The following is a 22,161-nucleotide window of genomic DNA, read 5'->3' as shown; positions in this document are numbered from 1 at the left end:
TTTGAACTGGCTGCGTCGTCCAGCGCGCGCGTCAGGTGGAAACGCGTTTTTTCGTGGAAACGAAATTGAATGGGCCATAGTTTACGACTGCGAGGAACTGTGCGTCGTTATACGATGCAGAAGACAGCGTGCACATGCGCCCCTGCTTTTACGATCATCGCAAGTGCGACTGATAGGCAGCTGCGGTAAAACTAGATTCATGAGAAACTCTGGAAACCTATTAAGAAACGTTCTGTCTTTTTTCAAAAGCGTGTCATTTTACACGTTCGTATAATTACACACGTTAGTACACGCATTCGGACGTGTGTCCGCGTTTTTACGACTGAATTTTGTTTATACTTGAAATACCGCGTTCCATACAGCGGAATGGATGTAAGCTGTTTAAATTAAACTGCTTTGCGGAAGGATAATTAGATTTAGGGAAAATTACGTGTGGGACGTTGTCCACTAAAGTTTCAGCGATTAAACGACGAAAAAAGAATTACAGCGTAAGAGCAGCAGAAAGTTACGAAGCGTAGTATTCGTTTTTCCTGGCTTTTTTTCGCGCCGTGATATTAAATACTTTGGCCGATACCAGGATCTCCTTCCAAGGTGGCGTTTAAATAACAAACGGCACACTGTTCAAAGACTGAAATAATATCTTATTCTTAGTATATAGGTCAGCTGGTTTCTTTCAATTATTATTATCGGCACTATTACCGTTTGACCTGACAGTCTGATTCGTCCGAAAGGACTTCGATACTTACATTTTCCATATGCTCGTAAATATTTTACGTGGCCGGGCACACCGACACGTATCGTTCTTTTCGCTCTCTCTTTCTCTCTCTCTCTCTCTCCCTCTCTCTTCTTTTTTTTAAATCTCTTCTTTTATCGAACAGCAGTAACGTCGTTTCGACGCGTTGGATAATATGGATGGGAGATTGCGTTGCAATCTACGCAAATCGAAACAGAGATTTCGTTGTCGAACGTATTTCACAACGAAATATGCAAATTCGTGTACAGCTGTGCGGAGTCATGGCGTGAGAAATATTATTCCAAAATGACGTCGATAAAACTGCGTTCTCCGTGGTCCGACCATAAGAGCTGTAAATGAATAATAAAATATGATTTCGTGATCGAAAAATCTTGACGAAAGAATGAAAAAGGCAAAGAAACAAATAACGAGGCGGATTTGTTTAAAAATATTCGATTTATTCAATCCTTAGACTTCTTTTCCCAGATATATGTATATGAACAAGTTTCTCGCAATATCAATAATCTGCACAAAATAATAGCGTTTTATACGACAGTACAAAAATACCATTTCCATACAGATAATCTTTGTCGGTCGTGTACACACGGCTGTGTTATCAGAATAGAAGAAAACGCACCTGGAGATAATTTGAAAGAAACGAGATCTAGATTGCTCAACAAGTACACCTACTATAATATAATATATGACAGAGTCTCGGAACAAGCAAATATGTACTTCATCACTTTCTTTTCGTTATGATACAGAACGGCCGTTCTTCATCGACGCGTAACAAAGATATATAATTTTCATCTCTTTCTCTCTTCTTAACAATCGTTAGAGAAGGTACTTCTTTTAGGTACTTTTCGGTACAACGAGTACCTGGTCACCGTTGACCGGGTCTGTTTTTATATCGTCGAGTCGCAACGATAATAAAACAAGGACAATAAGTTTGTTAACTTAATCGATCACAAGTAACAAAAGGCACGAATGAATTTTCTGTGTAAAGTATCAAAAACAAAACGCAATAATAATAACTAGAGAAACAACGACGCCGAATCGATTTCTCCTCCAAAGAAGAGCATGATAAGAGGAGAACGTACAAAGACTAGGTAAAAGTGGGACAGAATCGTAAGTCTGGACGAGATAGAATTTCTTCTCTCTCTTTTCTTTCTTTTTTCTTTTTCTTCTTTTTTTTTTTTCAACGACTTCTTCCGTACAAAAACGCAAGACAGAACTCGAACGAGTCGTTGAAAAGAATCTGAATTCTTCCGTGCGGACTTTTTCGGTCGAAAGAATAACCGGGAATACGGGAGGAAGTTCGACTATCGCGATAAAATGAATAAAAGCAAAAAAAGATGGCAGAGCTCGATGTTTCTGACTCGTGTTTCTCTTTCTGTCTTTCTTGTTCGGTTAGTTGACCGCTTTCTCCCGCTTCAGAGAGCCGAGCTCCTCCAGCATCGCTTGTAGCCCTTCGGGAACTCGTCCGGCGTCCAATTCCTGTCCCCACTGCCGATACTGAAAGGAAAATAACGGGATAGCGGTTACACGTGCTTCCAGCTGACATGCGATCGAACGTCGTTTCTTATACTCAAACAGTTCTCGGGAACTTTAAGGAAGCTGGAAAAGTTGGAGGGTGGTGATGTGGATAGACAATGCGGGAAAGGCTCTTTCCTCTTCTATTCGCTCGACAAGTCGTTCTTCTGCGGTAGATTTGAACGTGCAGGATAAACGTGTGGAAAGATTCTTTTCGATACAACTGCAAGAAAAAGCTTAAAACGTGAAAAGCTCGTGGGGTTCGCATCGTTCTACTTAATCCATGATCATACAATTTAAATGTACGTACCTTTAAAACTCTTATCGGATTTGATTCTTTTACGACAATGAAAATCTAAAGCAAACAGACGCGAGATTTAGCAACCGTCCGATAGTCACGTTTCTAAATGCGTTATTCTCGATTTACTAGTAATAATATATATATATCGAACGGCATTAGATAATCACACAGAGTAATTAACTAAGATACGCTCGGCCCGTGAACAACCAGGAAACATCGCTGGGGATGAATGTTAGGAGATTTTGCAATGCCTGCATCGCGCGCTCTATCGTTGTCTAGGTAGCAGAACTAATTCTGGAAACTTCAGGACGCCCATTAATCCGTTCAAAAGAGGAAAAAGACGAAAAAGGAGGTAGGAACCTCGACATGTTTATGGTTCTTCGGAAAAACTTTGTGTCCTCCGGTATTCTCGTTCCTCTTGCCTTGCCCCGGGAATTTACGATATTAACGCACGCAGAAAATACAAACGCAACGCTCCGCAACGATTCTAGGACAGCTGTAACTCTTTGCCGAACGAGCTGGATAAAATGGCCCGCGATTGCATAATCGAGAACACGTACGACTTTAAAAACATCCACCGTGAAGGGGCGCACCGGAATAATAGGTGTATAACTCACTTTGCAAGCCGCGAGAACTTCTTCCGAGCGAAAGGATTTATTATCGTCTCGTTGCATAGGAAACGGCCAGGGGGATATTACAGGATATACGAGCAAAATATGATGGAGAAACGAATCGTCGGAAATAAGATGATAAAGGATAAGAAGCAGACATTCCCATGAAGAAGGACTTACCATCTCCAGCTCTCTTCGAAGTGCGAGCACAGCCTTTTCGCGGTCGGCTACCAGCTCTTCAAGATACTGATATCTTAGCTTCTTCCGAGCACGACACTCCCTCGCGCTCTGTCGACTTCGTTCTGGAAAAATAAACCCAAAAGAGTGTAAACCTGAGAAACTCACGACGATGTAACTAGGGAAGGTCTTGTAAAGTGTCGTATACGTTCAGTAACGTTTTACTGCTTAACACGTTCGCTGCCGTATGTCACATACGGGATACATCGAGCAGTGAATTTTTCTTACAGATAAAACTACTTTTTATCATTTCTATCTAATATTTCCAAATGGAAGAAAAGCTATCGGTTTATTGCGGCGATTTTATATTTCTCTACGTTCAATTAACACTAGAACTACCGATAGTTAACACGGAGCTATTTCTACCAAAACCAGTCAAAATAACTGGTCTTAAAAAAGTACGAAATAATAGAATATTTTTATATTTATTGATTACAGATGGAATTCCATGTTATGTAGTACATTTTTCGTGTTATTAATCCATCTGAGGCCATGACCCCTAAACGAGGGTTGACACATTTATAAAATTGTAGAACCAGTCGTTTTGACTGGTGTGGTATTTCTAGTGTTAGTGTTAGCTTTCCTGATAACTGATATCATCATGTTGAATGAAACGCAGTAAAAAGTATTAAAACGTGTGAGAAGTTGTACAAAACGAGGAAACTGGTCAATCGAGGTTCGATAAACAGATTGCAGGAGCTTTTTACGCTTTGACAAGTACCAGTCATTTTGACTGCTATTGGTATAAGTAGCCTTGATACAAACTTACTTTGAGTTTGAATACATAAAAAACAAAATGAAATTCATTATATTATTCTTTTAATTATCATTGCGAAAGTCATTGCATCATTGCGGAAAAAATATATAAAATGAAGTAGGAATTTTAAAATACAACTGTAAAACCAGTCAATTTGGCTGGTGTGATAGTTCTAGTGTTAAAAATATGTATTAGTTATTTCCTCATAACCAGTACAATACAACTTCGCTTAGAATATATCTTGAAACATGGAAACACACTAAATAGAATATCTTGGCTTAGAAAGGAGAAGACGAGAGTATGATATAAACAAGTATTATAGCTTTGTCCTCACGTCCAGCCCACTCAATTTTCTGAACAATTTTATACCCAACTCGTTTCGTACCTTTACATCTCGAAATTCAAACTCCGACAACTACGAAGCGTTCTTAAGAAGTAATGGAAAAGGAGATCACGAGAAGGAAAGCGAAACAAACGACCCGGTGTAACGCCACCGATGTTCCTTTGGTAAATTTTTCACGCGAAATCGAATCCAACGACGAATGGAATACGATGTTAATAATTCAAAATAGATCTGTCGTTCGAGGTCTGCCACTCGCGAGATAAGTAAAACAGAATTCTAACCACGGTTGACAGAATATTTTTGAAATGCTGCTTTCTTACGCGACTTTGCGACAAGTTTTGGATGGAAAATATCGCATCGTACTCCGAACCTCGTCTCGCGTAAAACACGAGCAACATAATGAGACGTGTAAAAGGAAAAAAAAATTGCAGCTTAATGAGACCCAGAAACGTGTTAAGCTTAGTACGAGTATTAGTGTCTGCTCGATACCACGGTAACTGGTAACGCGATACTATTTTTCCGGCTATGTCGTCTATGACGATGTGACAGGAATCGCGCACGTGCGAAAAAATTATGGCATCGAACAAAAATACGAAACAAGTAAGATTTCGAATCACGTTGAACTCTTCAACACTCGCAACACCTGCAAGTACATCTGTTTATTATATAACATTCCCAAATTGAAATTTTATTAGCTTCTAAAACACTTTAGCAACTTCTTTTCGTACGTACTTCGATACGCTAATTGGTAAGTTTGTAATTTTGAATAAGAATAAGAAAAGAAATATATTCTAAAACAAAGTTTCGTGACTCGTTGGTTTACATCAATGAAGGCAGGAATTAACTGAATTTCCCATATTGCGTCGCGATCTGAGCTCTATAAAATTGGAATGTTAAAATCCAGCTCGAGTATGGAAATCGTTTAAGAAGGAAAAGATCTTTCGTTCTGAAGATAAGAAACGAAAGGAAGAAAGGACGAACCCAAGAATACCGCGAAACGTCAGCTGTTTGAATCGAAAACAGGAAAGTTTTCCACTCGTATCTGACTTCGCATACAAATACCGTTACGCCCTATATGTATGTGCAGCGCTGGATTCGAATAGCTTTCTTGCTTAACCTGCCAGCAACTGCACGAAATGGCACTACCACGTAACAACTGCCATAAAATCGAAACTAAATAGACCTAGTGCTACGTAAAACAAATACGAAACTTAGACAAGGTATACAAACGGACTGTTGTACGCGGCGAGGAACGAGCATCGATAAATGTTGCCTGCTCCATCCGCTGGATTTGCCATAAATTGTCGTGGTAAAAATTACAAACGAAGGTGAAGGACGTGGGCATCCGCAGTGTACGCAACCATTGCGCGATAAATTCGCGTAACTCAAATGTGACGCGCTATTTTTCACGTGTACTGGCGTACCCGCGATACGTACTACACAGACACAGGGTACTGATGAAACTCTGATACGATATATAGACCCCCGTATATAAGTATTAGGGCACCTACTTCGCTTGTATAGAGCATCATAGTTGGTTCAGATTGTTACGGAAACGATTAATCGGCCAGAAGTTTACGTTCGTGCGAAATAACGAACTATACTTTTTAAAAATTATTTACAAGAGTTAAGGAAAAATAAGGAATTAACGACACGATTCGCCGATTTAAATCTTATTGCGAGAATTTCAAATGATTTAAACAGCTTTAATATTTAAGTAACTTTGCTATTTTAATTAATGGCCTCGATCTCTGTATTAATTAACAATATTGCATTGTCTACTGAAAAAGGATAAAGGAAACGAACCGTGAACGACGTCACTGGTTTGATAGCGCGGCGCGTAACATTTCCGCTACGCCACGAACACTCGCGAAGAAGACGAAGCGCCGGATAAAATCGATCTTAATAGCCCGTTGCAGGATATTGCAAATTTCTCCGGTGGTCTGGGACCGCGGTGTGATAAAGCTCTTTACGATCAAGGGTCGCGGCTATTATCGCGTCTACGGCTCACTAAGCCCGCCTTTTACGCGGCAATAAACGTCTCTTGCCCGGCACTCGTGTCGCAGCCTTTCTTTTTTAAAAGGAAGCTGTCCGGGGAACAGGCGGGAAGAGACTCTCGACGACGGTGAGACGTTCGAAGCAGTCGGATCAAGGAGAATTTTATCGAAAATGAATTCGCGCGGTAGACGCGTCGGTGACGCAGCTAGCCACCGCGATCGATTCGATCTCGACACGGAAATTAAACGTTCTCGCGCAGTCAATTTGCGGCTCCATTTACGATGTAGCTCGGAGCTGACATCTGGACGAAATCGAACGAGTCTGTCGAATAAGATCTGACCGGGAAATCCGTGTGAAAACAACCGATCGGAAGCCCGGAGAGATCGCGCGCGTGAATGAAATTAGGGAAAATTGGATTTACGGCGCTGACCGAGCGAAACCGGAAGCGGTCGTGGCAACGTCACGAATTACGGCTGTCGAAAGACTCGACGAAACCAGCGTATTCGTCGTGCGGCGTCGATTCGAAGCAAAGATCAGGGAAGCTGGATGGATAGGAAATCACAAAAGAAAGAGAAATACGGGCAAGAGGAAAAGCGCGGTTCAACCACGGAGCTGCGAGGATTGCAAACGCGAAAGTTGGTCGTAAAACGAGCTTAGATCCTGTCCGTGTTGCTTCCGCCCAACCTTTAGAAACTAGTTCGAATGCACGTAGAAGCAAAAGCTGCGGGAATGAAGGCATAGAAAGAAGGGAGACGTTGGATCCATGGGGAAAATTGTTTCTCTCGCGTGATTACCCCGCGAGTTTATACGTGAACGCGTATGTACAAAGATAGAAGCTGCGCGAAAAAGCAAAGCGGAACGATGGAAAGCTCGGAAAATTAAAAAAGAAAGACGCGAGAAAAGAAAACGAAAAGGAGCAACGTGGCTGCGGCGGATATTCCGCAACATCGCTTCGAGCTTTTCTCGCCAATGTCTTCGCTCGTCTTGACTGCCAAGACGACGGAATTGCAAAGCACACCTTGCCATCGCGTCGTGGCACAGAATCATCGGGAACATCGGTTCCAGCCACCGAGTTGACCCAGCATAAATATTCATTCGTTCGGGAAGGATAAATATTCCTACGGTGTCATGGGTCTGAGACTCGAGAACGGTTATTCGACGCCTCGTAATCAAGCAGCGTGCATTTCTCACGTGGCTTGTGCAACGCATGCGGTTACATCTTGTTTTCCTACTTAATACACCATCGGTGAAGATGCAAATCGGGGCTAACTCGGCTTCTTAAGGCTGACGCGCAAATATCGTTAGCCATCGGCAACGAAAAAAGAACGATTCACGATGAGACGAGCTTTTGGGAATACGCGGAGAAGGGGTGACAGCCGGAATTACCATCCTTGATTTACATGATCGTCGTATCGGCGGAAAATTTCGCGTTGGATAGCCGAAGGCGTAAAGGAAGCAATCTTCTTATCTTATACAATCTTCCGAGCGTTTTTTTAACCTATCCGGCAATTTTTGCCTGATACATTTTTTCTTGGTAACGCGAAGGTATACATCGATATACAGCGACTCACGAAAGTACATATTTGTATTATAGAATACTATAATAATTTTTTACCGAGTGAATAAATGTCTCGTAACCTCTAGCCCTGCAAATTCGCACTGGCCGTAAATTTGACCAATATAGTCGCGATAGACGTGTTTCGTTTCAATGCTAATGAAGGTTCGATAAATTTCCCATAACGCGTATAATATATTCATAATAATTTTCCATAATAAGCGTTCGATTCTTTCGCGATCTACCGTAAATACTAAGAGTTTCTAATGTCCACGCCTGAATAATATAGGGAGTAGTAAAATTGAAGCAGACGTGACAAATACATAGAGAAGCTTCTTACCGAGCTTGGCTTTCATGTCCGTCTTGTCGGACGCCTTCCTTCCAGGCTTGCGTCCCCTCTTACCCCCCTCTTTCCGATCACCGCGAGATCCCTCCTGAAATTAAAAAAGAAAACAGACTTAGTAAACTGGAGAAATACAATGGAGAAACGTAAACTGGAGAATTTATCTTTTGCAGTTAGAAATTCAGCGGCGAACAGAAAGCGAACAACAAACCCTGAGATTCTGCGAATATTCGAAAACTTTGAAATTGTATAGTAAAAAAAAAAAATGGTCAAAACGCGTCCTAACTTGCTACGAAGGACATTTACAATCGGATTCGTTCTACCGGTCACAAAAAATGACAAAATTCAGCGAGAACTAAAATAAACAGACAAGAATCGCGACGCGTTCGGGATATAACGCGATGGTAAAAAAACACTTTTGTGCACCGTTGCCGGTTATCGAGCAAAATCGGGAATCGTAACGTCAGAACATCACAGCGACGAAACGGCTAGTGGGAAGATCTGAAAGCGAATGATACGAGTCTCTACGGCGACGTAATACCCGCTTGATCCGTTGTTTCTTCCTTCCACTGATTAATATCTCAAACGAGTTGGTTCGAGCTCGCGGAGAACAACGTCCACCGATTTCAATGGGAACAAAAGCTTATCCAGGAGCGAGAGAGGAAGTGAGAGAGAGAGAGAGAGAGAGAGAGAGAGAGAAAGAGAACAGCTTGACTAGAATTGTTAGAAGCTCGACAGAAAGTCTCCATCGACGCTAACCTAAGCGCATCACGGCTATTTACAGAAGACCATATTGACGAGTTCTCGCGTTAGGATAACCGCGGCAAATAACGTAATTTGTCGTTGCGGAAAGGCCAGACGGCGCCTCTTTCTTCCCGGTCGTTATCCGCTTAACTTTCCAACGCGCCATTGACGCGTATGGAACGTTTCGTAAATGCAAAGGAACGCGGTCGCCGCCCATTTTACCGCCACTCGATAGTCAAAGTTGCTTAAAAAGAACCATCGTTCGTTGCTTGGGTTGTTTAACGCGCCAAGCAAAAAGAATACGATCGTAGTACCGGAGGGGTGAATCGAAAAGACGATCTTCTGCCCCCTCGAGAGATAAAGAAGGCAAACAAGCGAATATAACGCACGCGGAGATACAGGCGTGTCCGAACGACAGCAACCCCATACGACCCGTTAAAATTTAGACGTCCCCTGGGCACGGTTGTTGCGACGAGTAGAGGAGGCCGCAGGCTTAGCTATGCATGTGCTCACGGGTGACAAAATACAAATTCAGCCCTCTTTTAAGGAAGATGTTTACCTTCGGCCCTATCCTTGCCTCTCAATCCTATCTGGTATTAAATCTCCTCGAATCCTCTTTCTTTCCCTCGACCGCTTCCGACTTCTTTCGCCCGCCTCCCACCCTCCTAGCTCGTCTCTTCTCTGTCTACCTAACGCTGTGAGACTCTCCCCGATTCCCTGTCCTTCTTTCATCCTCCCTCGGTCTCGTGACTCTTCTCACGCGCCAGACTTTGTAGATAGAAAATGGAATTGATGTTGCACGATGAGTAGCGAGATACAGGAAACGTGCAAAAAGAGAGGGAAAGAGTGTGTGTGTGTGTGAGAGAGAGAGAGAGAGAGAGACAAGCAGCAGCACGCTCGAATAAGGATTCCGACTTGCGTCTGTTCACGAAGACCCTGTCGTGTGCCTTATGCCATTCTGACCAGTTTCAGAATCAAGAATATAATTAAGTCACGCGCTGCATGTTGTCAGCGAGCAGACAGACGCAAGAACAACGTGGCTGAATCGAGAGAAATTAGATTTCCATCGTTTTGCCGCTATATTACGCTATTTGAGACACACGTCGGTCGACGACGTGAGTACACCCTATAGGGGAAGGGCAGGAAAACTCGTTAAATCCCTACACTGTCACTGACACTTCCGTCGATTCCTGCACGCCCCTATCGCCGATGCCGTGCTACCTGCACCATCATTCCTGCGCTTGACAATCCCACTCGCATTTCTGACGTGTATCCGATCGCAGAGGGGAACGATTCGCTCGTTTCCGCGCTTCGACCATCAACCTCTCGAATCTGCCGTCGATTTCAACTGTCTCCGCGTACATATTTGACGCTTTTACTGTCCGATCTCCAGCGGAATAAAAGCTAGACACTTCTCCCAAGGATCAATAGTAAAAACAACGGTAAAGTTGCGTTCGGCTTTCTGTCCGACGACGTGGACGACAAATTTCGAAACGTGACCATCTCGGCCAATAACGAAGATACACGCGAGTACGTACCTTGTTGCTAAAAATGATCTCAAAGGAAAGTGGTGCAATATCGTTAGAAACCGATCGAACCTACGTCGCTTAGGCTCATCTCCATTCTCACCACCAGCGCACGTATCGAGAGGAAAATATTGAAATTCGTAAGTAACGACAGGTAGCTCTCTATTCTCTATACTTTGAGGATTACGCTTCGGAGATTCGCGCAGGTTATAGACAAGAGAGATTGCGTGGACGGAATAGCCGGATGCTCGATGGTAAACTGCTGCACGCCAGAGACCGGAAGCTAGTAGACCACACTGTACACAATCGAGCACAGGGGCTTTGTAGTTTCGCAGTTCGTCGGCCGATTCCCTCTTACGCGTGTTTCTCGAGCGCAAAGGCCGGGTTACGCGGCTCGCTTCGTGCCGCAGCTCTTCGTTCCGCGTAAAGCGTGATTTAATCTAGCGATACGAACGCACGATTCGTTGCGGCATGGCATATACGGTTTAGTTTATAGGTATAGTATACACGGACGACCGATGCGTGGTCACTGATCGTGTCAAAGGCGATGTTGCACGTGCTATTAGGGCGTGTTACAGAAGCGACGCAACACCTGTCGACTGATACTTTCGTTTTTGATCGCTGCGTTTATTTATAAATTATTTATTCCCGATAAAAATCAACTGGATATAGTTGATCATCGTATCAGGTTGTCCGAAGAGCTTCTTTCGTTTTATAATAGTTTTTTGTTTTATATTAGTTTATTGAATTATGCACGAACGTAATAACAGAAATAGAACGAAATGGATCATACGTAATTCAATAAAATGATATAAAACAGAAATTCTTGTTCATCTGTTATCACCTTATGAAACGAAAGAAACTTTCACGACAATCTAATATTTTATTCAAAATCCTATTTATAATAAGACAGAATCGCGCAAACGACGATATACGTCGCAAACGACGTCCAAAGTAGAAAAGCATGGATAAAGTAAATATAAACGAAATAAAATAGAATCGACGTGACGTGTTAGTTTTCTGTTCGGCTTTGTACATAAATTTACACGTTCTACGCGTTTATTATACGGTGCAGTCTTGATTATCCGAATCGATCGTGACACAGGCTGGATAATCGAGCAACTTTCTTTGAATTATAAATATTAATATTAAATATTATAATCTACTGTGTTTATTTCTAATCTATTATATTTCCCAATCTTACTCGCGATCATCGAATTTTTCGTTAATCGTTGTTCCGATAATTGATCGTTCTATTAATAGTTCGCGTAATCGGTATTCTATTATGCTTTAATAAGACCGCCTAACTGGTATACCAGAAATTTTATTCATCTTCCTGCTTCCGTGAATAGATTTCATCAAGGGAGAATAAAAACCAGAGACGAGCAACTGCGTCTCCTCTCGAATAGGAGGTTCACGAACGAAAGCTGGACTAGCGCGAGGATAAAGTTGAAATATAAATAACTCTCACTTGAAGCCGATCGACGAACATTGTCCTGTCGTTTAAAATATACGATAAAAATCCCTTCGGGTTATTCGGTGAATTTTTATGCGCGCTAATGAAGTATTTGTACATCGCGTCCGACACTCTCGTTCCATTCGATTCGTTTTACACGAACCTTCCCCTCTTCTGCTCAAATTTCTTCTCGTTACCGTACAGATTTTTCCAGGTGATTGGAATAGAAGAAAATAAACGATAGATGGAGATAGAAACGAGACCGATAACGTCTCTTTGTTTCTGGCGCATCTGCGATTAATTCGAGACCACGAACGTGGTAAATATCGTTCGTTAACGTACGCTCTGTTTCTTCTACTTGATGGCACAACTTCCGGGACGATTACCTCTCGAGTCGAAAGTCTTTAATTACAAAGGATTCGGGAAACGTCCTTAGCTCGTCCTACCCTTTTAACTCGGCCACGAACTCCGTTCCTTTCGTACGAGTCAGACCACTCGCGGAATTCCACGGAAAGAACTCGTCGTTCAATTAATTTTCGTTATTAATGGAATTACTTCCAGGCTCCCTTAGCGAGACTCTCTTAAACGCGTTAGCCATCTTTCCAACCCTTGATACCTCCTATTAACCCCAAAAATCTCTCTACCGTCTCTGCCGCTCCGTTTCTTACTCTGACGTTCTTTCTTCCTCTTCGAGATGGTTCTCGTCTCGTTCTCGTCAATTTTTACTTCGATACGAACCCCTTCCTCCTCGTCCATTTTCCACGAAGCACATCGACCTCGATGACGCGGTGCCGCTAACGCGTCCAACTTTATACCGTATCGAAATTTGCCAAAGCGTCTCTACCATTCGTCGCCAAGCGATGGTCCTCGTCGTCGGAAGAGAGCGAGTCACGCGGGCGAAGAGTAAATAGTCGGTGGGGTTTTTGTACGATTACAAAACCATTGGAAACCGTACAATTGCGATCGTGAAAATGGCCATGCAAATTCGTGCCTCGCGGCCAGCCAAGCAATTTGCCTAGCTTCGGCCGTAATATCGAGCCGAAGCGAAGGTTTGTCGGTCTCATTCTTGGCGGAACAGGGCGGCAGAGATTGCCGCGAGGTTCAATTATTCAGTAGACGGACGGAGTTAGGCGAAATCCTCTTACGCCGGTCCGTGATTCCTCTGGAAATTCATAACAACGTTTACACGGCACGAAATAAAGACGAGACTGAAAATCACCGCGGAAGACGTCCCTTTTTGTCTTCGGCAAGCTACACGCGTTAAACCCGCCGCTTCTTTTACCTCTTCGTTTCTCAATCTACGCTTTACTGCAGGCTCGAGCAAGCGAATCGGAGAAATCCGGCCGAGCATGAATTCAATCAATGCTTCTGCATGAAGACGTTCCTGCCGTTCGAGGAAACGATGATCAACGTTGTCCCAGCATAGAATAGAACCAACTAAACACGATCGTCGTCGGTATTCGCTACCGTTAATAAAATCAGTGTCGACCTACGATTGGATTACTGCGATTGTCCGTTCTTATCGTATTTCCGTAATGTCACAGAAAAACGCTACTCACGCTTCATGTAACTGCGATTCACGCTTATAAAACGCTAGGCATCGAGTGAACGTGAAACACAGTTGCCGGATACACAAGCTGCGCAACCTTATGATTACCTTTGTTCGTCGAAGGTTGCACGATTCTCCACGCGCTCTTTCATCCGTGGCCTACAAAGTGAATCTCGCAAGAGGAAGCGACGACTTGGTGCAGAGCTTAACGAACGAGACAAAGTCTACTTACGCTAGTCGACCTAAGACGTAGAATGATAAAACTCTGAAAGTGACAAACCACTTTCCCAGCAACGTGTACTCTCTTTGTTATAATTTTTCTCTTTTCTAATCGAACGTCACATGGAAAAAATACGATAGGTCAATTCTTGTTCATTTTCTGTCTGATTTTATTCCACTCGATGGCTGAGAAGAAGTACTCCGATAGATAATACAGTCGAGAAAGATAGTAATCTGATAGGAAATACGTGATAAATGCACGATTTGTAAGAAACGAATAAGACTCGTTCAGTTATCGCGTTAATTCAACTTCATCGATATTAGTTTAAACGCGTAATTTAATTCCAATATTTATCTTCGAAGTTAAACGCACTGAATTAAAAATTTCACCTATCGAATTAAAAAATTACTATATCCAGGTTCTTTCTCAAAGGATCCCTCAATGCGCCTCTCCACTGAGTTCTCAACTACTGGCCAATTAATGACTCGCTGAAACCCTTAAATACTCGTCTTCGATACAACGCAATCGTTTGTATTTCCATTTATGTCAGAATTTATCGTAATTGGCGATTAATGACAATTACACCGTAATTAATATTTACAACTACGTATTCAAGCGCCAATTTTTTCATATTGAAAACGTTGCCAGTTCCAAGGGTAAAGCAGCAAAAGGGTTAACAAAGCGAATCTACGTATCGTTATGACGAAAGATACAATCGCGTTACCGGACGTCACGGACAGGTGCAAATAGGAAGGAAAAAACGTAGGTAAAAACGAGGCGACAACAAGGACGCGCGAAAGCCTTCTTCGGCTTTTCCACGTCATTGTACACAGGAGAAATAACGCGACCGGACGAGAGACGAAGAAAGAGGAAGTGGAGGAGGGAGCCTCGTAATTTTCCAACCGCGCCACCAACGCCGCTATGTAACAATGAACGAGAGAAATTCCGCGAATACAATGGCAAAGCGCCACGGTGAAATCGCGCCCGCCGACGAAAATCCCGTAAATTCAGGGACGCTCCACGCCCGTCCACGTTTCGCGCCCTAAATTCGCAACCACCGAACAAACTTTTTTGTTCTCGCTACCGAGTATCTCTAACGTCTGCCACGCTGGATTTTTCCTACCCTGATTACTCCTATTTTTCTATTCGATCAATTTCTCAGGGATTTAAACGATTATTTTAACCTGTTAAACGAGTAGTTGATTCGTGGATTACCAATCTTTCGAACATAAGAATCGAACGTTCAAGTGGCTCAGATATCGTATCGATCGATCGCATAAATTGAAAAATACAAGAATGCGACCGATGAAATGCTATTTTGAAAATATTCCGTCGAATTTATTGTTATTTGTATCATCTTCTTTTAAATTATAATTTCATATCATTCGTTTCATCGCTAACGATGTATACGTTCGTTACCACGTTTTAATTATTCGAGTAATGCGGCTGGCACGACTACTGCGTTTTTTCAGTTTATACGCATTTCGACAATATGGCTTAGAAAAATAGAGAAAGCGTTAGACATAATACGTTGCAATGAAGATGAAGATATTTGTAACGAAAGAAATGTGCAATTTCAACGCAGCTACGCTTTCTAACAACGAATACGTTAACCCATGTTGCTTTCAAATTTAAATAATACCAGTTACCCACTATACGTGTATTGTTCTGTTTTTAACAGAAAAAATTTACCTCGCAGGAATTAAATTCGTTGCTTATAATTTCGCAGATTAAAAAATGCAAAAGAGCAGAAATGAATTCGTAGTAGTGAAGTCAACGCGCTTAAAATGATTCAATTAGGCAATGGCTGTACCGGCTGCGTTTCTCTACACGACCATTTACAAGTTAGTATAAAGGTGGGATTTCTTATAAATCGATAACCGAATGCGACAGCTGAAAATCGTGCAGAAGCGTGCATCTTCGATGCATTAGTACACAAACGTCTGACATTGATGGGAAATATCTACTAACGCTACGTCTGCCTGGTCGGAACCACATCCAGCGTCAGACGTCTGACGATTACGGTTAGTTTCTCCTTAATCCTCCAATTTCAAGATAAATAAACTTCTCGATAGTTGCTCTTGGGTATTGCGCGAACCTTCGGTACGCTAATAAAATATTGATATTCTGATTCCGATGTTATTACCTAATCCAACTTTTTCTTACCAGAAACGTAAGCTTTTCTCTCCTTCGCTGAAACAATGCAATACGATAGAAAAAATTGTGTAATTTCTAATAAAAATAAGAAAGAAGATGCTCGTACGTTTACCTCGAAAAGGACGCTTGAAACGTTCCATAAAAATTAGAAAAATGTACCGTATGGCTATGGAAATCGAAGGATGGAACATCCATCGAATCATCGCCGCCGAAAGATAGAATTCGTGAAATCGACAAGGAGGTCCTATCGAGTGAACGCGACCTCGTATCGATAAGGAACCGTCGTAAGAGATTTACGAACCGCGGAGCATCCGTCGTGACGATGTCGCCGTTCACCACGCTTCGATTGCATCGCAAACGTATCGAGATCACGATGGAAGGGCGACTGCCTGATGGGAGTTGCGAGATTGCCTACAAAATACCTTCCACCTTCTGCGATTCATCTTCTAACGATCGTGTTAGATGCGTCCAAGGATATTTTCCTCAAATCCTATCGACATCGACCTATTTTAAACGAACGTATGTTAGAGCGTAGTAGATACTTTACTTTTTTTAGCAGTCGAAGGCTTTCTAACACATTCACCGTATCGTGTATGTCCCACTGGGTTGCTGTTGCTTATTTCAACACGATATATTACAGCTGTGACTGATTTCTGTAACGATAGATTAGAATGATAACTCCAACAGCAGTATAATTTCATTTACCTAAACTCATACAAACGGTTCATGCAATAAAGGTACAACATTTTTCTTCGTTATCTATTCATTTTCGTTTACATAATAAAAGCTCGCCTTAAGATAAGTAAGTTCGATCAAATAAGTATTAACTAACATTTCAATGAATGAAGTTCGAATAAACAGAGTCCTAACACGTACAGACAACGTTCGAAAAATCTCGTTATTCGTTGTGTGCCTTTAACGCGTCTTAGAAATACGAAAACGTGTTGACAAATATTTCGTTTCCAGAGTACCCCAATAACGCTGCGAAATGTTTTTGCTACGAATTCGCGATACTCGTTGATTTCGTAAACGCGATTCATCGAATGGTTATCAGAGGCACGAGTAAACACAAAGGCTCCTCCTATCGGGTTTCTCGCAGCCAAATGAGCACGTTCGAACACGAAAAGTGTTTATAAACATGCTGGGTATCGATACGTAAGTTTCGAGAATGACTACATGTAACGAAGTAACGCCATGCCGATGCAAAACGTGAGCTACTTTCTACTTGTTCGTAATCGCGAGAAACGTAAGCATTGAGATTTCCCAGTGCGTAACAGACGATGGTAACTGAAAGAAATTTCAGAAAAGAATCGAAACGGAATTCTTTCGATCAATGTAAATTATTTTGGAATAACATTCCATTTCGACTAAACGCGAATGTGAAACGATAAATTACGATGCGTCGAAATTTTATTTCGATCGAAGCATATCGTAAGAAAGTAAAAAAAAACTGATAATTACAAATTGCGTCTTAAAATGTAAAAATAACATTCTACCCTAATTGGACGCATGAATTAAACAACGCGAATAAATTATACGCGTTAAATTGTATTCGACACATCGGTTGGGTTTGATTAAATTTTACGCGATTTATGGAGAAGGAACATACGCGGGTAAGACCGCGCAAAACCGTTAAAACGCGAACACATTTATCGTAGGTACGATATATGTACGTCGCAGAGAAGAAACGGGTCTTCCCTTAAATTCCTACATGTATACCAAAGTTTCTCCAATTAATAGGACAGTTTTTTCTCTCGCGATAGATATGCACCGCTAAATTGCGCAGTAGCGTCGCGTGTGGGCGATCAGGTCTAACGGTAGAGCCAGAGAACGATCGACCGGCGTTTTAAACTATGTAACAATGTCGAAATGGATCTCGCGAGACTCATAGAGTTTAAAACATTCCGCGCGACTGTGCATCACCGACTTAAACGTATGCCGGCGGAAAAGCGTGCGTACGTACTATCGACTGAACGAAGACAGAATCAACAGGGTATGGTTCGGAAATGGTATGTATGTATATCAGGCGTTCGAGAAGCGTAGCTAAATTCACGGCTAATTCAAAAGAAACAAACATCGAGCTACAATGGTAGCGAGAACACTCTTAAAGACTAGGAAATTACGGGAACGCGTATTAAATTTGTATGTAAAAAAACTCACCGGTGCTACGCGACTTGCGAGCTGTGTCAACTGCGCAGTTGATGAGCTAAAACGCTGTGGTCAGGGACGTGGTGCTCGGTACCGGTGCCCGAACAACCGGTAATATTAAACAACTGACGCGACGCGTATCGGCGATTTAGTGAAACACACGGCACTGACTTTAAAATTACGCTTGCACGTAACCAAGTTACGCGGTCCATTTTCCGAACGCATCGATTGGTTCGTTACGATCGGAATGGACGACTTCCGATTCCAGAGTTGTCTATGGATAGAGTGTGAGAACTTTTCATGTCATAAATACTTGACATTTGTAACGTATTCAATTATGCGTAGTATTTTGTAACTTTCTATTGGTTAATGAAACGTTCTTATTACACGAGAATTGAATACTCAGTAGCAACTGAGTACTGCTTGCATCTATTGTAGTAAATACGACTGATTAATCAAATACATATAACTATTCTTCGATTACTTTCATCTTCTTCCTTCTTGTTTTAATATGCGATATACGTAGATAGTAACCGTAACCTATGATGACATGTCAAATACGTTATAATATGACGCTCGAATGAAAGCCAATAATAAGTTCCTTCGATATGATATGTCACTATCTCTTGAGTAGATAAATCATGCTAAACTTGACACAACAAATGTTTATCAAAGTACCGCGAATTTCATAATAGTAATTGCATGATAAATCTAGACACGAACGTTGACGATCGAACGATTTCTAGTCGCAACATGAACTCCAGTATATTCCGCGCCTGAATATCATGTGACCATCTAAAGACGGCAGAGACATCTCTTAACAAACGAAAGAACGAAAACCAGCGACACGTGGCGCGATCAGTCGACAAGAATGCGAAAAACGAAACAGCGACATCGAACGTCAACTTTGTTATACGAACACTAAGAAGAATCGCACACAAGCAAACAGCCACCCTTCGGAACTGCTTGCCCCCTACCCCACGACCCCTTGACAAACCCTCAATCTCAGAGATCCTGACGTCAAGCGAAAGAAACAACGCCCTTTGTCTTTGGTTCGAAAATAACAACTACTACAAAAAAGCTGACATTTTGTACGTGCGCCCTCTTTGCATAACATGGTGTAATCTTTGTAACGCGCGTAATGTTGTTGCCTGCTTTTCATGGCAGTTTGCATCACACGAGCACGTTGTCAATTTATCGTTTCCACAAATTGTCGACTCACCGTCTCATTTTCTACGATACACATAGGCTCCACTTCCATGATCCCCGTGGATTTGCTCCTTCTCGTTGTTTCTCAAGCAAATTTTTCGTGACACGCTTTGTTAAATCTTGATTCTATCGTATTCTCAACACTTTGCAATAGCAACGTGTATCTGTTTACAAACACTGCAAGGTCATACAGCAGACCCCCAGACCTCTGACTGTCGGGTATTTCATATTACGTCACGATCACGGATGATAGCGCCACTTGCGGCGAAACCATGAAATGTTATGAAGGGATCCTATTCAAAGCTAACTGTCGGTAAGTAATCAAACTGCGAACAAATTTCAACACTTTTCAGCGTAGAAAGTATATATACATACCTACAATAAAATCATTCATTTATAATGTTTCTTATTTCCTTTAAAACTTATTTCCTATTAAACTATATGATACAGAAATGCATTGTATATTAAATCTATCTATTGTATCTCATCTATGACGAAACACACTTCAATTTTTTGAAAATTCAGACATTTGATGTTTTTAATCAATTTCAAATCCGAGATGATTCCATGAATATAACCACGAAAATAATGTGATTAACATCACTTTTAATGCAAAACATTTTTTTTGTATAATCCGTTATTTAGTTCCAAAATTTTTAATGAAAATTAACGCTATCGTCACAGAAGATTTAGAAACATGTAATATGAGTGAGAATTCTCAATTGGACTCTGAATATAACTGGATCGTTCGAACTTGTACGAATGCTTTTAATGTATATTTAACTATGCTGCATTTTACTCTCTACGATAACACCGTAAATATGCAACCAAACATCACACGTAAGTAGCAGACGACTTCGCGGAAAAGGACATTTTCATACAAAAATTAAAATGGCTATAAAATTATCAAAGTCAAAATACCGTTTTTATAATGAATTTAATAAAGTTGCAGAAGCCTTGTCGTATCCTTTATTCATGATGGTGGTAGACCTTCTGGTGTACTCTATATTGCAATGAATATTAAAAATTAAATCAGTTCAAAATAAGTATGGACATATAAAAGATAGTTTTATTACTAAAAGTACAAACTTGCATCTTTACAACTTTACATCTAGTATTGCAAACTTTACATCTATACTTTACGTTGCAAAATCAAGTTCTAAATTCCGTGATATGCATTATTAAAATCATTCCTATATTTCTTTAAGTATCCGTTATCATCAAAATCGCCTCGATTGTTTTTAGTGTAAACACTTGTATAAGGGTGATATATTTCTTGTTCGTAATCTCTTTGTCGATGTGGAAAATATCTAAGAATAAACAAATTATTAATAACTAATAGCCTGTTTCATATCAATGAATATCTTAGAAATTATATGAAATTACTTATAATCTTTTGAATAAGGTATAATGTACGGATCTTCTCTGTAATATCCTCCAGGTAATGTATCCACGTAATGATGCGAATATCCGAGCGAGGGCACACGATCGTTATTACGATAAGTAATTGGACAATACCTTTCTTTATGATTGTATATATCTTCCTTATTTTTATCAAAATAATGTCGTGCTTCGTTCCTCAGATAATTCCTTCTATCATCTATATATCGATCGTTGTTATATCCTCGGATATGACCATGATAATCGTTAATACAAACATGTGAAACAAAATCATATTCATACTTTAGTTTTATGTAGATAAATAACAAATATATAAAGTATTATTTTATATACTCGATTTACATGCATATTATCTTTACTAAAAATTGTTAATGAAATAAAAATAACTTGCTAGTACACTTACTTTTTCCTATTGTCATATATTCCCTGTTGTGCCCTATCTTTTTCAAGGTAAGATACATCGCGCGAACCGTCCCTAAACGAGTTCTGCGATTTTTGCCCATAATATCCACCGGTATTCCCGGACGACCTATGCCCCCCTTCGTCATCGCTGTCCTCGTAAAAGCTTGAATTATTTCCTGACTCGTCCTTATGGTAGTTGTTGCTGAAACCGGTCCTGTGATGCCCTTTTTTGTAATATCCACTACCATGCCGTTCAAAAGAATTCTTCTCGTGATCGACGACTTCGAATTCTCCTAAACTATGCCTTCCTTTGTCATGCCCTTTCCGTGCTGTATCTTGGTTGCCGTATCTCTTTTCATCTCGCTTACGTTCATTAAATCCTAGTTGCCCCCTATTATAAATGGAACTACTTTCCTTACTTGTCTTCTCCTCGTCGAAAATTGCATACTCTTCATCGATCTTTTTTTGCACAGAGTCTGACAAAGAAGATCTTGATTGTTCGTTATTCTGCGGAGCAATCAAGTCAGATGCACAAAGCCTGCGTTGAATAAAGAAAAAGAGCACGATATAAGAAATGAAAGACATGTTAAAAAGCAAGCGTCAGTAGACTGTTTGTTCCAGTCAGTTTAATCAATTATATAGAGGCAAATGTCCTTGTTTAAGAGTGACAGAACTAAACGCATCCTGTATGCACGGATTAAAAGATCCGTAGGTCCGATAAATCGGTATGACCTTCGAGTTTTTTGTTCGGCTCTAAGCATTAGGAAGTTAACCCATTGATCAATGAAGCGGAACAAATATTTTACGAAATCACTGTATAACAAATAATTAATGCTTTTTATTGAAAATTTGTAAGAATAGAAACAATATGTTTTATCTTCTTATATATTTTTTTTTTTTTTTGTTTTCTATTTATTCTGTTTGAAACACTCATTACT

General features: G+C 41.0%; 1 protein-coding gene across 4 annotated transcripts; it reads right to left on the bottom strand.

Annotated features, from left to right (window-relative positions):
• Positions 1–1,170: 1,170 nt before the first annotated feature.
• Positions 1,171–22,034, bottom strand: LOC126868374 (REPTOR-binding partner). 4 transcript variants are annotated; one of them, XR_007690595.1, is made up of 5 exons: positions 21,225–22,034; positions 20,807–21,073; positions 19,434–20,730; positions 16,611–16,716; positions 8,409–8,502 (listed from the first exon to the last, which is right to left on the bottom strand). XR_007690595.1 is itself a non-coding variant. In XM_050623728.1 (4 exons), exons 1-4 carry the CDS (start codon positions 19,470–19,472, stop codon positions 2,144–2,146), a joined length of 360 nt encoding a protein of 119 aa, XP_050479685.1. In that variant the 5' UTR covers positions 19,473–19,613; the 3' UTR covers positions 1,171–2,143. The 4 variants fall into 4 exon arrangements, 3 of the variants coding, with proteins under 3 accessions (XP_050479685.1, XP_050479684.1, XP_050479686.1); XM_050623728.1 differs by lacking the exons at positions 16,611–16,716; positions 20,807–21,073; positions 21,225–22,034 and adding exons at positions 1,171–2,248; positions 3,359–3,480 and having other exon boundaries at positions 19,434–19,613; XM_050623727.1 differs by lacking the exons at positions 16,611–16,716; positions 19,434–20,730; positions 20,807–21,073; positions 21,225–22,034 and adding exons at positions 1,171–2,248; positions 3,359–3,480; positions 16,365–16,551.
• Positions 22,035–22,161: the final 127 nt, after the last annotated feature.

The sequence above is a fragment of the Bombus huntii genome, chromosome 8, assembly GCF_024542735.1.
Source record: "Bombus huntii isolate Logan2020A chromosome 8, iyBomHunt1.1, whole genome shotgun sequence".
Lineage (NCBI taxonomy): Eukaryota > Metazoa > Arthropoda > Insecta > Hymenoptera > Apidae > Bombus > Bombus huntii.
Note: the sequence above shows the minus strand (reverse complement) of the source record. Positions and strands in the feature narration are given on the sequence as shown.

What these genes read in the sequence shown, in the direction of transcription:
- LOC126868374 (XM_050623727.1), bottom strand. Translation starts at nt 16,415, where the DNA reads ATGCAATCGAAGCGTGGTGAACGGCGACATCGTCACGACGGATGCTCC. An exon ending in GTCACGACGGATGCTCCGCG is followed by an intron (nt 8,503 to 16,364) that starts GTTCGTAAATCT and finishes TTTTAATTTCAG; the next exon opens with GAGGGATCTCGCGGTGATCG. An exon ending in TTCGAAGAGAGCTGGAGATG is followed by an intron (nt 2,249 to 3,358) that starts GTAAGTCCTTCT and finishes TTTTCCTTTCAG; the next exon opens with TATCGGCAGTGGGGACAGGA.